This window comes from Seriola lalandi, unplaced genomic scaffold (assembly GCF_002814215.2).
Source record: "Seriola lalandi dorsalis isolate HSWRI2012SDOR001 ecotype SW California unplaced genomic scaffold, Sedor1 jcf7180002052129, whole genome shotgun sequence".
Lineage (NCBI taxonomy): Eukaryota > Metazoa > Chordata > Actinopteri > Carangiformes > Carangidae > Seriola > Seriola lalandi.
The window spans coordinates 534,739-549,905 of record NW_019522682.1 but is presented as its reverse complement, the minus strand read 5'-3'; the positions used below and the strand labels follow the sequence as shown (position 1 = coordinate 549,905).

The 15,167-nt window shown below is 39.2% G+C and overlaps 1 protein-coding gene across 4 annotated transcripts in view; it reads right to left on the bottom strand.

The window, feature by feature from the left end:
* The window catches only part of stxbp1a (syntaxin binding protein 1a), a 51,520-nt gene that overhangs the window by 18,650 nt on the left and 17,703 nt on the right, over positions 1–15,167 (bottom strand). For 3 of the 4 annotated variants that reach the window (XR_015436812.1, XR_015436813.1, XM_023399947.2), the window contains exons 7-19: positions 14,346–14,494; positions 13,522–13,606; positions 13,297–13,427; positions 13,107–13,214; positions 12,913–12,973; positions 11,883–11,948; positions 11,695–11,775; positions 11,317–11,455; positions 10,819–10,928; positions 9,884–9,985; positions 9,335–9,420; positions 4,694–4,848; positions 3,187–3,344 (exon numbers count right to left, since the gene is read on the bottom strand). Coding sequence is in view for 2 of the 4 variants with exons in the window: in XM_023399947.2 (XP_023255715.1) it covers positions 3,235–3,344; positions 4,694–4,848; positions 9,335–9,420; positions 9,884–9,985; positions 10,819–10,928; positions 11,317–11,455; positions 11,695–11,775; positions 11,883–11,948; positions 12,913–12,973; positions 13,107–13,214; positions 13,297–13,427; positions 13,522–13,606; positions 14,346–14,494 (1,383 nt within the window). In the remaining 2 variants the exon portion in view is untranslated. The remainder of the gene's footprint in view (positions 1–3,186; positions 3,345–4,693; positions 4,849–9,334; positions 9,421–9,883; positions 9,986–10,818; positions 10,929–11,316; positions 11,456–11,694; positions 11,776–11,882; positions 11,949–12,912; positions 12,974–13,106; positions 13,215–13,296; positions 13,428–13,521; positions 13,607–14,345; positions 14,495–15,167) is intronic. The other variant, XM_023399948.2, reaches the window with a different exon arrangement.

The following is a 15,167-nucleotide window of genomic DNA, read 5'->3' as shown; positions in this document are numbered from 1 at the left end:
GGGTGGGTGGGGTTTAGTGTGAGTCACAGAAGTCAGTGTCAGACTGGCCTCACCTGCTTCTCTGCTGTTCCCCAAAACACACAGCTTCGTGGGCCTTTCAGCCCCAGAAACACAACACTCTGACGTTGATCTCCAACGCCACTAAATAACTGTACATGGCTGGGTTTGGACCAAAATAGCATAACAAAAACAAAGAGTTGTTTTAGTAAGTGATGGCCATTTTGCTCAGAAAGTGCTGAATATGGCAGTATGTGGGGGAACAGCCATACTGCCTAATGTGAGAGCTGCTTACAGAGGAAATCATAAAACCAAAAGTTGGTTTGTAAATGATATCGCTTTAGCAGATTAGTCAGGTATGAGATGGATGCCCAGGACTACAATATTCTGTCTGTATGGGTGAGAATCCAACTTTAAATGACAATGTGTGTAAAGTAGGTAACGAAGTGGTCATGGTTGTGGAAATAGGTGTTACAAGTATTTACTACATCCACCGAGGAAATGTTTAAAATATTCCCAACCTTGTGTTTGTTAGCAGGATTTTTAGAAACTATGTGTAGAATTAATGAAATCTGGTGAAGGGAGGAAGAATAGTTTTTTGGTGCAGACAGCTCCACCATGTGGCCGTTTATAAAACACTTTTATGGAGAACATTTCTTGTTTGCAACTTCTGAACCAAAGCAATAAAAGACATATCTTTTTTTGTCCCTTCACTACTTGGTTCAAAAGATTTTTTTTTCCAACACTACACACTTCATCAAATCTAAACAAATTGTAGTTCTTGTTTTGTATTCCACACCATTTCCTTTTAAATGGTTGCCAAAGTTTCTCAGGTGTAGTGCAGTTTAAATAAACTCTAAAATGCATGGTGAGGACAACACATAGACTTGGCAGAGGTATGGGCTCTCTGACTGCTTTCTAATACAACACAGGTTTGTATGGATGCAATATCTGTTTTTGTGTTCTTGAAAAACAACTTGTGTGTGATTGCCGTGTGTAAGGGATGAGTTTTGGAGGAAATAAAGAGTGTTCTACACTAAATGGTAGGAAGAGGGGGGTGGTTATTAGTGGTAGCTGTTTGTCATATGCGGCATCTTTATTTTTGGGTAGGTTGCTAAAGCATATCAGGTGGAACAATGCTACATTCTCAGACTGTGTCAGCAGAGAGACATTACAGAGGCAGCTTTATGGGCAACTGATCTGAATACCACTGAAATAGTTACTGTTACCTGACTGTTTTCCATTTCGTTGCCACAAAAACTGCCCTGTGTGTAAGCAGCACCCTTTAAATATCATTATGATGATCTGTGATTAATATCCAGAACCCTCTGCAGACGAGCCATGAGCCATGTGAGCATGTGATGGTGGGCTGAGAGAGAGTGACGTGGATGGAGTCAGAGGATTGTATGGAAGCCCGGAGAAACAAGTAAAAAAAATTCTGGTGATCCTTTTTCTAAGTCTGATATAAATTGTTTTCTCTCTTGTGTTTGTCTTCAGAACAGGTGAAAAAAAAAGGTTTTGCCAGGTGACCTGTGCTAATCTGCCATTAGCATTAGCTATACTGTGGTTCAACTGTCAACTGAAGGACTGATTAAAAATAAGCATCGCACTATAACTGCCATATAAATACACAGCATCCAATTCTATATCATAAATATGAATAATAACCATATACATTTAGATTACCAGAATTAACATGTATCCAAAGTGTGTATATCTTAAATTATCCTATTCCCACTAATAAGGATTTTATTTTTTATTTATATTATCAAACATCCTCCTCATAAGGGGTGAAGTGTCCCTGTTAGACTGTAGCTGTTGGTTAGCCATGAATGATGTTTTTCACTCGCTAGCTAGCAGGCTTACAGCATTGATAATGGTATGCTGAGGGCATTAGCTATACTGACATTAGTACTTTTAAGACTGGGGTAGTGGTACACTTCAGCCTCTTGTGGCCAAAATGAGTATTACAACAACAAACACTTGCACCATAAAAATGTTTTTTCTCCTTCCTAAACTTTTTTTTCACTTGTCACAAAAGATAAAAATGGAATTTGGGAAAGATTATCCTGGCAAAACCTTTTTTTTCAGTTGTTTTAAGTCATACACACACAAGAGAAAACAATTTAGATGAGACTTAGAAAATGGACCACACAATTTTTTTTTTTTTCACACTTGACCTCGAGCTTCTATCAAACGAGGAAAACAAAACAAAACACAAAGAACAAAAGGAAGGAATCCTTCTTTGAAATCTAGTATTAACTCAAGGACCTGTCCTGAAAGAAACCAGTAACAAAATCAAGGGGATTGTCTTTTGCAAAGGGTTAATTAGAAAAATAATCAGACGGTTAAAAACTGATAAAGATGGATCTCGGGGGTAGATTAAATCTGGAGTGAGTGTTCAGCAGGCTCAAACGGCCTTTGGGTGACCGTCAAGGGGCGATTTAATCCACCCAGTTGAGATGATGGGAGGAGGCAGCAGGGATCGGGTCACAACCCCCTCAGGCATGGCCACTCCTCAGCACAGACTTCACTTAGACTGAATCCAAATGTCCACCCTCCAGACTTGAAGACACCAAGCTCATGGACTTCGGACATATGCTCTGTGACATGCTACCCATCATCACGTCAAGTTTTCGAGGCTGCCTGAATGGAAGGCTACATAAGATCCTGATAAGACGGTTCTTGCACTTCTCTGATTTTATGCATCACATTTTTCAATGTATCTTATCTTATATGTATGTATGTATCTCTTTTCTTTTTTAGACATTTCTACATTACATGGTTAAGTCCTGTTTCAAATGTTGCAAGTAACTTCTCAGCATACTTGTGTTTTTTATACATTTATAAGTTTTATGTTCTTATTGTGTCAGAGTCTCACATTTGGAACATTAAGTCCGCCACTGTGTAGTGAAGTCTGGACATTTGGATTCAGCCCGCCAGCAGCTGATTGACTAGCAGGACTCCCACTCTGATTGGCTAATTGTCAGTATACAGAGAGCAGAGCCTGATGCAGAGGTCCATGCACTGGGGAAAGGTTGGGGGTGCCCATCCCTGAGGGACACAGGGAGGAGGAGGGTGGAGTTACATAAAAAACAATACTGAGTGTTCAAAGAAGAAAAAGGAACAAGGTGGAAGCCCTTGTGCTGTTGAAGTTCAGAAAGGGCTTCTTTGTGCGGCTGCCTTTACTTTTTTCAGTGTGATTTCTCTCTCCCTCCCTCCCAATCTGTCTCTGCCTCACTCGTCTGAGGGGTCTGCGTCCTCAAAGGACACCCTAGTGGACTCTCGGAAGTCGGGGTGCTGCAGGTCCGATAAGAATTTGGTGGGGGTGAGCATGTGGGTGGCACCTGTGGAGGAACAGAGGCGGCTTCACCACTCGTCTCTCAGCACATGCCACGCCCCCTCCCCCACTCACTCCAAAAACAAAAGGGTTAAAACAAGCAACCTGTCATACGTACACACAGAGACACACTTACACACACACACACACACATACACACACACACACACACACACACACACACACTCGGCATGTTGCACAAACATAAAAAACTGGTACGCACAGACACAGAAAAAGACATGGCGTGGCTGCAATTTAAAGACAACAGTTGTTTTTAAAGACAACAGCAGAAGCAGAGCACAACAGAAACTAACAACACACTTTCCCATTTATAACACAGACTGACTGGCAAAGCTTTAAGACATCAAATAAACAATACAGAGGGGCATAACATAAAGGGCTATTTACATTCACATTGCACACAATAGGTAGGTTGTAACAACTACAGTATGTGCAGCTAGATGTTCTGAAAACTCTCCACCAGCTCACACTTAATCTGCTTCAGTGTAACTGTTGTGAAGCTGTTGTGACCATGATGTGTGATGTGGGATTCAGTGTCTGGGTGCATGAAAGTCGGAAAGGAAATTATTCTGTCCTTCATGAGCTGTGCTGTTTACAAAACCTGAACCTTAAATCCCAATTTGTTATTTTGTGTTTGAAAAAGTGAAAGTGTATTGAGTTAAAGTCGATGCCAAAATAAATGTAAACCTGAAATATCAAACACAATCAGTCTTGTATTGGTTCTGTGTGTCAGTGGTGTGAGATATCACTGGTTTTGTCTGAGATTGTCACCTTGTATCTATAATTTTCTAAAAATCTAAATGATGAATATTCATCTTTTCACCTCCTTAAACAAATGCCAGAAACAATTCATTAAAAACTCTTATTATATTTTCAAAAAGTCAACTGATTTCATCCCATGCTTTGTGAAAAAAACTGATTCCCCTTTCCTTTTGCGCAATCGGTTAATTTACACCTCTACCTCAGGGTCACACTGTCCATTCACTTCACTTCCTGTGGTTGACTCCCTTCATGTTTTCCTTCCATCCACCTTTATTTTGGTAGCTGTGTTCCAGTTCAGAAGCTGTGTCCTTCTGTCGCCTTCAGAGGACCTGAAAGCCAGACTGGCCTTATACCCGCTGCTCCAGCCTCACACAGTCCTCTGAAAATGCTTCAGAAAGCGTGGCCCCTGAATTAGGACACAGCTTTTATCAGCATGTCCACTCAGAGACACGTCCACTCTGTGTTCAAGGTCGTGGTGAGTGTATCTTTGAGTAGCCATGTCCTCCACCTGCACATTAACCATTCTCTTGTTCTCAGCCTGCCCTCAGTGGTGCCCCCTGTTAGATTACTCACCAATGACGGCTTCCCATTTCCCATTGGCCTGTGTGACCTCATAGGCGCAGCGCATCTCACTGAAGGACACGCCACCGATGACAAAGACCATGACACGTGGACCGGTGCGGTATTCTCCAGGTGTCTTATTCTTGTGCCAGTGGCCGTACCGAGCACTGTCAGAGCAGAAAGGTGGTCACATTATTACAGATCTATGGCAATTTCTTAACTTGGCATTATATTTCATTGGATCGATTCTCTCACAACAATATTTTGAGAATTGAGAATAATTTCCAAAATGTGGATTATGTTTCATGGACACAAAGATGTGACATTTTGGGTTATTTAAGGGCATAACTTCTGGAGATGGTGGAGAAACTCAAGTCATCAACAATGAGCAAAGATTTTGATACATTTTCACCCTGTGTTTTGCCTCTCAGGTACTGTTTCCTTTCAGGCTACATACATAGGCTGCACTCAAAAAATCCACTTTCCTAACCACTTTTCCTTGACGAACTTAATAACACATGTAAGATAAGTACAGTGACAAATTCAATGTAGTAGTCCTACAATTCCAGTAGGATCTCTTGTCCAAAACAGAGTCATACCTCCTAAGAAAGGATGATTTCAATTTATACATAGGTTAAATATAACCATCAGTTACTCATAGCAGGCAAAAACAGAATAGATATTGTTGAAAATAAATACACAATGTTGATTTAATGCCTCACTCTACTATGATTTTTTTATACTCAACTATACTATACTCGTTTTTTGTGCCTTACTATACTATATCGTTTTTTATGCCTTACTATACTATGTACTTTTAATACCTCACTATACTATATCGTTTTTTATGCCTTACTATACAATGACATTTTCTATGCCTTGCTATACTATTTTGTTTCTATGCCTATGAAGTTTTTAAAACTTACTATACTGTGACATTTGCTTGCCTTACTATACTATTTAGTTTTTATGCCTTACTATACTATGAAGTTTGATGCCTTGCCATAATATGACGTTTTGTTGTCTATGCCTTAGCACAGTATGATGTTTTTATAACATTTTATGCCTTAATATACTATGATGTTTTTTTGACGTTTTACAGCATACTATACATTGTCGTTTATTGTGCCTTACAATACTGTGACGTATTTATGCCTTACTATAATATAGTGATTTATATACCTTACTATTCTGTGATGTTTTTATGCCTTACTATATTACATTGTTTTTTATGCTACTCTTCTATAATTATATATATTATATGATATGTATGTTGTTTTTTGTGCCTGACTATTCTATGTTGTTTTTATGCCTTAATAAAATATGAAGTTTTTATAAATTACTATACTATGATGTTTTTTGGCATGACATTTCATGCATTACCATACTATCATATACTGACATTTCATGCATTACCATACCATGATGTTTTTATGACTTTCTATACCTCAATATAGTATGATGTTTTTTTATGTTTTATGCCATATTATACTATGTTGTTTGATCCTTTCCCATACTATGATGTTTTTATGACTTTTATATGCCTTAATATAGAAACATGTTTTTTTGACGTTTTATGCCATACTATACTATGACGTTTTTATGACCATTTATGTTTTTTTGACATTCCATGCCATACTATACTATGATGTTTTTATGACCATTTATGTTTTTTTGACATTCCATGCCATACTATACTATGACGTTTTTATGACCATTTATGTTTTTTTGACATTCCATGCCATACTATACTATGATGTTTTTTGGCATTTTTATGCCATACTATACTATGATGTTTTTTATTCCTCACTGTACTATGCTGTTTTTTATGCCTTTCTATACTATGACATTACATGCATTACCATACTATCATGTTTTTATGACTTTTTATACCTTAATATAGTAAGATGTTTTTTTGACTTTTTGTGCCATACTATACTATGACGTTTTTTGGCATTTTTATGACTTACTATACTATGATGTTTTTTGGCATTTTATGCCTTACTACACTATGTTGTTTGATCCCTTGCCATACTATGATGTTTTTATGACTTTCTATGCCTTAATATAGAAATATGTTTTTTTGGCATTTTTATGCCATACTATACTATGATGTTTTTTGGCATTTTTATGACTTACAACACTATGTTGTTTGATCCCTTGCCTTAGTATAGAAATATGTTTTTTGGTGTTTTATGCCATACTATACTATGACGTTTTTTGGCATTTTTATGACTTACTATACTATGATGTTTTTTTGGCATTTTATGCCTTACTACACTATGTTGTTTGATCCCTTGCCATACTATAATGTTTTTATGACTTTCTATGCCTCAATATACAATAAAGTTTCCTATACCTTCCTATTCTGACGTTTTTGTGCCTTCTATGAAGTTTTTATAACTTACTATACTGTGACGTTTTTAAGCCTCACTATACTATGTTGTTTTTTTGCCTAAATAAACTATGAAGTTTTTATGCCTTACTTATACAATGACATTTTCTATGCCTTACTATGCTATTTTGTTTGTTATGCCTTACTATACTATGAAGCTTTTATAACTTGCTATACTATGATGTTTTTTGCCTGACTATTCTATGCTGTTCTAATGCCTTAATATACTATGATGTTTTTTTGGCATTTTTATGACTTACTATACTATGATGTTTTGTGGCATTTTATGCCTTACTACACTATGTTGTTTGATCCCTTGCCATACTATGATGTTTTTATGACTTTCTATGCCTTAATATACAATAAAGTTTCCTATACCTTCCTATTCTATGACGTTTTTGTGCCTTCTATGAAGTTTTTATAACTTACTATACTGTGACGTTTTTTGGCATTTTATGCCTTACTACACTATGTTGTTTGATCCCTTGCCATACTATGATGTTTTTATGACTTTCTATGCCTTAATATAGAAATATATTTTCTTGGCGTTTTATGCCATATTATACTATGACGTTTTTTTGCATTTTTATGACTTACTATACTATGATGTTTTTGGGCATTTTTATGCCTTACTACACTATGTTGTTTGATTCCTTGCCATAACTCTGACGTATTTATGACCTTTTATGCCATACTATACTATGATGTTTTTTTGGCATTTTTATGACTTACTATACTATGATGTTTTTTGGCATTTTATGCCTTACTACACTATGTTGTTTGATCCCATGCCATACTATGATGTTTTTATGACTTTCTATGCCTTAATATAGAAATATGTTTTTTTGGCATTTTATGCCTTACTACACTGGTGTAGTAGGTGTACAGTTATATAAATATCTATTTTTCTTTTATAAAGAAGCATTTTATGGACCTAATTTATTCCCGCATTCTGGGAGAGATGTACTGGTGTGGGCTGAAACTTTCATGCTTTAGTCATAAAATGCACAGTTGTTTTGCCTACCTGCCCCTCTAATATGTTAGAGCACCAATTTTATGGAAGAACAACGATGCAAAATACAAAGACCAGTTTAATCATAATATGGTAACACTGACATGAATGTACATTGTGTAGAAATTCAGTCTTGATTTAATTCTTTTCTTTTGCAGAAAGCAGACCACCTGATGTTCATGAACCAAAATGTGATCATGTGTAACAAAGATGTGGGGAATTGAACATTATCAAAAAATAGTGCAACTTTAATCTGCATTTTTAGAACACTAATATAACCCTGGTTAAGGTTGAGGCAACTAAAACCATTCCAGCTAGACAGCTAAAACTGCTCATTTACTTTTGTTTGGGCCACAGATCTTTACATAAGAACAGCCAAAAATATGTACTGTTTGTTACTACACTCAGGAGTCAAACTTTGTCTTGTAGTGGTAACATAAACCAAATAACCTGAGCTGTCATTTTACCTGCACATCTAAAACCAGACTCCAACATTCAAGGTTTTGTCTGCGTCTGGGTAAATCTCCTCCGAGCAGTGCTGGGTATGTCTGTATATGTGGGGGAGGGACAGCAAATGAGGAGATCGGTTTGTAATCCATACAAACCAGCAGCTTCCAACACTGGAGTGCAATTATGTATTAGAGGAACTCACTGTGGCTTCACCGCCACCCCTCATAGACACATACACACACACACACACACACTGATGACTTGTATTCAGGTCAGCTTTCATACATTTTGGTTAAGAGTTGTGATATTTAAGCTGATATTCAATATGTATGACTATGTATGTGTGACTATGTAAAATTAAACAGACTGTCATAAACAGACATTTCCATGAATCCAGTAAAGTCATTTTAAAAATGTAAAGCATCAGTATCAGAATGTGGAAAATTTCGGTTTTAAGAAGCTGTGTTATCTCCTGTATTGATGTTCTTCCTCATTAGAGTCAGTGAGTGCTTGAGCTTCTGTCTTTGCACTGTGATCTGTACACGGCTCACAAACTTACCAGTCATCAGTCACACCTCCCTGCTCTCCATTTTTCTCAAGTATTGATCCATCAGACTCATCTCCCTACCAAAATTACTATTGATCCAATGCCACCATTTCTGTTTTCATCATTTAAAAAGAGCTACTACCAGGCAATAAGATACAACACATATGCACTCTGTGCATATATATTTGTGTGTGTGTGTGTGTGTGTGTGTGTGTGTGTGTGTGTGTGTTGTTTTTTGTGTGTGTGTACCTGACTGCAGTGGTGCTGAAGGAGGCAGAGGAGCGGGTGGAGATGTAGGGGTAGTGTTTGGTGTCCAGCTTATCATCAATAGCATCCTGCAGGGTGAGAAAAGTACAAAACAGATCTTTGTAAGCCATTTGTCTGCCTTATGTACACGGACACACACACATACAAACACACTTGAATAGGGGCTTCGCAGTTTGCAACACGTCTCTTAGCAACCGTGTATGGTTGAATAATGAAGGTCCATTGAAGAATTGGCTTTGCACAAATAACGGGTTAAACACAGTTGATGACAGAGAGGCTGTTAAAATAGATGTTTGACTCAGGTTGTAGTGGGAGTGAGTCGACTGAAAAGTAAACAGTTCAACTCAAATGGATTCGCTTGCTGTTTAAGATTCGTGATTTAGGTTTGCATGAGGAAAAAAAACAAAAAACAAAAAAAACACGTCTATAGTGGAGACAGCAGGTTAAATAAAGCCCTTTTTATGTAAAAATAAATAATATATACAAAAATGTAGGATAGATGAAATGGTGATTGAAGCCCTGCAGACACACCTCCATGATGTCCTTGACCAGTGGTGTCCAGCGGGACAGCTGGTAGGTCTGCTCGCTCACACGCTCCTTCCTGTCCAGCTTCTTTCCTCGGCGGAGGGTGGACTGACGATCGAGAGAAGAAACAAGGATAAATAATCATCAGAATCACCTGTGTCTCTCTCACACACACAAATCTGGAAACTGAACACAAACTGTTCTGTGAAACCGGCTTTTATCAGCAGCTACATGTCACGTGTCCAGGCAGCCACTGTCAGTCAAGTACAATAGAAATGATGTTGCAGAGACGCTTGATTGTGAGAGGTAATCCATCACTGTAAACACTTAGTCATTTTCCTTTCTGTCAAAGTTATGTTACTGTGGGTGGTAACTGCAGATTGATAGGAAGAGCACTCTGAGGTGGTGACGCTTAAGTGTCTGAGTTTGGTCATCTCTTGGATTGAAAATGTTTCACATTGGCCACATCAACAAATTTCCTCCCGGACTCGAACACACCATCGTGACAGACTTTGAAACAGTCTGTGCTTTAAACAGCTTTGACATAATGCAGCATCAACAAGCAGCTACATCTACATTTCATGGAGACAGATTACCCATTTTAAGGAAACTGATATCCAGCACATAAACTGAAGGCAGAAAGTTAATAAAAATATCTTCAGTAATTCAAAAAGCTATGCTACAATATTGGAAATCAATGGAAGTCATGTAAAGAATCCACAGCTCCATTTGTAAATGAAGCTGTAACAACAGCAACAACAGTGTGACTCTGTAAGTCTCATTACTATTAGGACATCAAAGAAGAGATGGTCCATTTACAGATAAGAGTAAAGACTGAGAGGGCACGTCAAAGCAAAGTGACGACTGATAGACCTACAGACTGAAAGAAAAAGCACAGAAGAAGAGAGAGAAGAAAAACAGATAAAAGTTCAACATCTTACATCTGTGATGATGGGGACGCCCAGGTGAGCCATGTTGGTGATGATCTCACTGTCCTCAGGTGGGATCTGAGCGTGCTGGATCAGCTTGTTCAGATTCTCCTCTGTAATACCTGAACACACACACACACACACACACATCATATTAAACAACTGCATGACGTGTTTACATTTAATATGTTCAGCCTATTCTGTTACGAGGGGGAATTCATGTTTTGCTACTTGAGAGCAAAAATAAAATAATTTCATTTTAATATCACTGCACTTCCTGTTACTTAACTTCAGCAGCTTATTACAACAGCGCATGTCAGTGTTTTTCAGTCTTTTTTCTATCTGTATCTTGTGAAACATCATTTGCACAAGCTTGTGGTGGACAGGTGACTTGCTGAAGTTCACATCAGGCTGTAGTGGTTCACAGGGTTCAACAGGGACGACTTCACCAGCATTGAAACAGAGTTTTATAAACTTAAGATTTGATTTCGCCTGTGGGCTCCTCCTCACCGTTCTTGAGGAAAATGTAGAGCAGGATGATGCGGATCTTGTCATATGTGCTGACGTTGGCGTCCAGCAGGATGGGCACAATAGCTCTCATGGGGTCTTTGATCTTCTCTCCCTCAGCGTCTGTTCCCATAGCCAAATCCTGCAACAGAGAACTCAGGTCTCATACAGTGTTTTCCTCATTCAGATGGTTTGAGAGGCACAAAATCCTCCAGGACACGTTTCCAGAGACTAAAGCAAAAGCTTTTTATTTTTGATTCAACAAAGGAAGCATTTTAAAGATGACTGCATAATTTATCTGTGTGTAAGAAACACATCTACAGCACAGTATGACATAGTGATATTCATGTACGATACTCTACTCTCATCGTTTCCTCTCACCTGTTCCACGCGGCACAGCTTGTCCACTGTTCCCTGGTAATGCTTCATGCAGTCCTCAGCCAGCTGCAGGTGAGTGGAGTACTGGAGAAGACAAAACACACAGACTCAGCAGACACACTCACACACACACACACACACACACACACACACACACACAACCAGGTAAACGTAGAGGTGACCAAACTTACCTTGCTGAGCTCCTTCTGGTACTGTGGCATCTTCTTCAGCATCTGGGACAGATCCCTCATTGTGGTCTGTTGAGACAAAAAGCAACACAGATTTACACGATAACACCAGCGTGATGATGTCACCAACAGTGTAAGACATCATAAGATAAAAGACAAAATTTTTGGTAGCAGACTATATTTACATTGGTTTAATCACATAGTGAGTAGTTGTTGCTCAGCACTTGAAGGGTTAAGTTTTAAAAGTAAATGTCGACCATTTGGGAACAGAAACAGCTCATAAACATAAAGCAGCTCTGTTCTCAAGTCTTTCATGACCAGCTGGATTGAACTTAATAACACTGGATGATGAACTTAAAGGCAATCCTGTGCGGAAGTTCGCCCTTGGCTAAACATGTGTAAAACACTGAAACAAAAGATGAAAAACATGAATCACAAACCTCAGGATTCATTTGTTTTCCTCTACCAACTGAAATTAAATAAGTGAAGATATAATATTCAACTCAATTCTGGTGAGACTTTCTGAGTCTATTCAAAGGAATAGTTCAACATGTTGGGAAATATGCTAATTTGCCTCCTTGCCAAGAGTTAGATTTGAAAACTGACACCACACCCATGTTTGTACTTTGAATATGAAGCTAGTTTTACAAGGCTATCTGTTTCCAGTCTACTGTAAATGCTATGCTAAGCTAATCACCTGCTGGTTCCGGCTTCATGTCCAATCACCAGACATGAGGGTGGTATCGATAGTATATTAAACTGCATATTTCCTGAAATGCATTACTATTCCTTTAGGCAAAAAGAGCTATTTCATATTACAAAGTTACTGAACATACACCCTGTTTATATACTGTCTACTCTAATAGTGTTTGATTCTTTTTTTCCCCCACACTGAATTTATTTACTTTGCCATGCACAAGCAATCAAAACAAGAACTCAGGAGTTTCTGAGAAATGAAAGAAAAGATCTTTCTTGTTAAATAATGCTGTCGTGTCCGTTCTGTATGTTCAGACTCTACCAGTTTCCTCTTTACCTTCTCTCCAGTGTTCATCCTCTTGCTGGAGGAAAAGTCCTTCAGCTGGCGTGTCACTTCCCTGAAAGACAGAAACACACAGAGCAAAGGAGGCACATTAACACATGAGAGAAGTGTTTGAGCATTGCTTCGTTCAGTATCAACAGACTGATTGAACACATGTATAAAGTGTGAAAAAAAACAGATGTACTCACTGGGACACCTCAGCTATGTGTTTGTGTCTCAGGCTCACCCACAGGTCATCGTCTTCATGCAGAAGCACCTCCTTCTCACGAGAGTCTCCGATGCCACTGGTCTCATACCTGAAGGAGAAAAAAGACGTAATTAAAACTTTAACAAAGCCCTCAAAGTCACGTATCTGTTTCGTCATTGTGTTTTTCGTACTTGTAGACGTCGTTTTCGATGGGCAGCAGGTCGTAGCCCATGGCCTGGAAGGTGAGCTCATGCAGGACAGGTGAGACGGGGTCAAACGCCCTGTCCAGGATGATCAGCTGTGAGCGAGCCTTATCTGGACCCTACAAAGAGAGAGAGAGAGAGAGAGAACGAGATACAAGAATGACGAGAGAAGACAGAACAAATCAAAAAGCAGGAGAAAATGAACAAGCTGACCTCTCCCATGGTGGGGTCATCAGCCTTGTAGGCGTCCAGTTTGTCTTGAACCAGCTGGGCCAGGGTGGCGTTGTCCTTGTACTCCCTGACAGAATGACGGACAGATGGACAGACAAATGGAAGCATATGGATGCAGACATGAAAGGGCAGACATAAAAAATAATTGTGAAGAGGAGAAGGAAGGAAGACAAGATTGACGTTCAAACAGGTAGATGAGACAAAACAATAAAGAAAGACAGTAAAAACATTGACAGGTGTGTAACAGCTCTGTCCCTGCCGCAGGTTCCAGAGGACACTGGTCCCAAAGCGGAAACAGTCATTTTGATAACCATGCTGAATCAGTACTGTAACAGTTACATTTGCTGACTCTTTCCAAAAACGGACATTAGATGATCTATAACGCCTTCTGAGCCTTTGCAGCACCATCAGTTTTCTCCTCCCACACATCTCTGTGCAGAAGCCTTTTGCATTAAGCACATAACTGACAACAACAAAAGTCACGTCTATTTTACAGCAGCAGTCCAGCAGAAATGCATCATGATGCAAAACACATCATTAATAATGACACTAATATACAACTAATCTGTGTTATTAGACAGAAAAAAGTGTTCCCTTTTTACCTTAAACAGACAAAATTAAATGGACGAATAGAAACATGTCTTAATGCTCTTGAAATGACAGCAGAAAGCCACAGTGAACCCCTCCTCACTGTAGCACCCATGACTCCCCTCAACACCTTATCTGTCCAAAACAGCTATTTCCACGAATGCCTTGAGATGCTAATGATGACCAGCCTGTACCCAGGGCTGCACCCTGCTGCTCACCCTCGGTATCTGACGGCAGGGTACTCCTTCAGGGTGGCGCAGAGCGTGGCCAGCTGCTCAGCCAGCCTCTCCATCACCGGGTTCTTCAGCTGGGTCTTGTGGGGGCTGTAGAAACTGTGGAAGGCATCTGGATTGTCCAGAGAGTACACCTGCACACACATGCACGCGTGCGCATACACACACACACACACACAAACACACACATTTACACTTTGCTCCAATAGTACTGTTTACTGCTTTCCTACTGTAGCTGATTGAAGCTTTGTCACCTTCTCCTCTTATGTAATGTGCACAGTCATGTGTATTTGACAGGAACTGATTCCATGATGCTGATTTCACCATGACAACAGATTATATTCATGACACAGCGTCTGTGTGAAAGTCAGCAGGTCAGTGTGGACGGACTCTTGTATATCATCTCCTCTGTGGTTATCTCTTCTCCTTTCTTTGTTTTTATGCTCTTTGTTTTGACACTTTAATCGCTTCTCCTTTGTCTGCCTCCTCTGAGAGGCTCTCATTCCTTTCCTCTCATTTTCTTTCCACCTCTGTGATTTTCTTGTTCCTCGGTTTTTCTATCTTTTTTCCATGTCTCCTTTTTTCTTCCCTCCTCCCTTTTCCTCTCCATTCTACCTTGTTTGCTCTCCTTCTCTCATGTCCTTAACCTCCTTGTCTCATCTTCTCTGCCTGCTCTCCTAACTTCTTCTCTTCTCCCCTATGTCCCCTTTCCTCTCTTCCTATTTCAGTTTCATCTCCCCTCTCCTCTTATTCCTATTTTCTCTTCCTATCATCTTTCATCTTGTTCCTCTCATTTCCTCGTCTTAT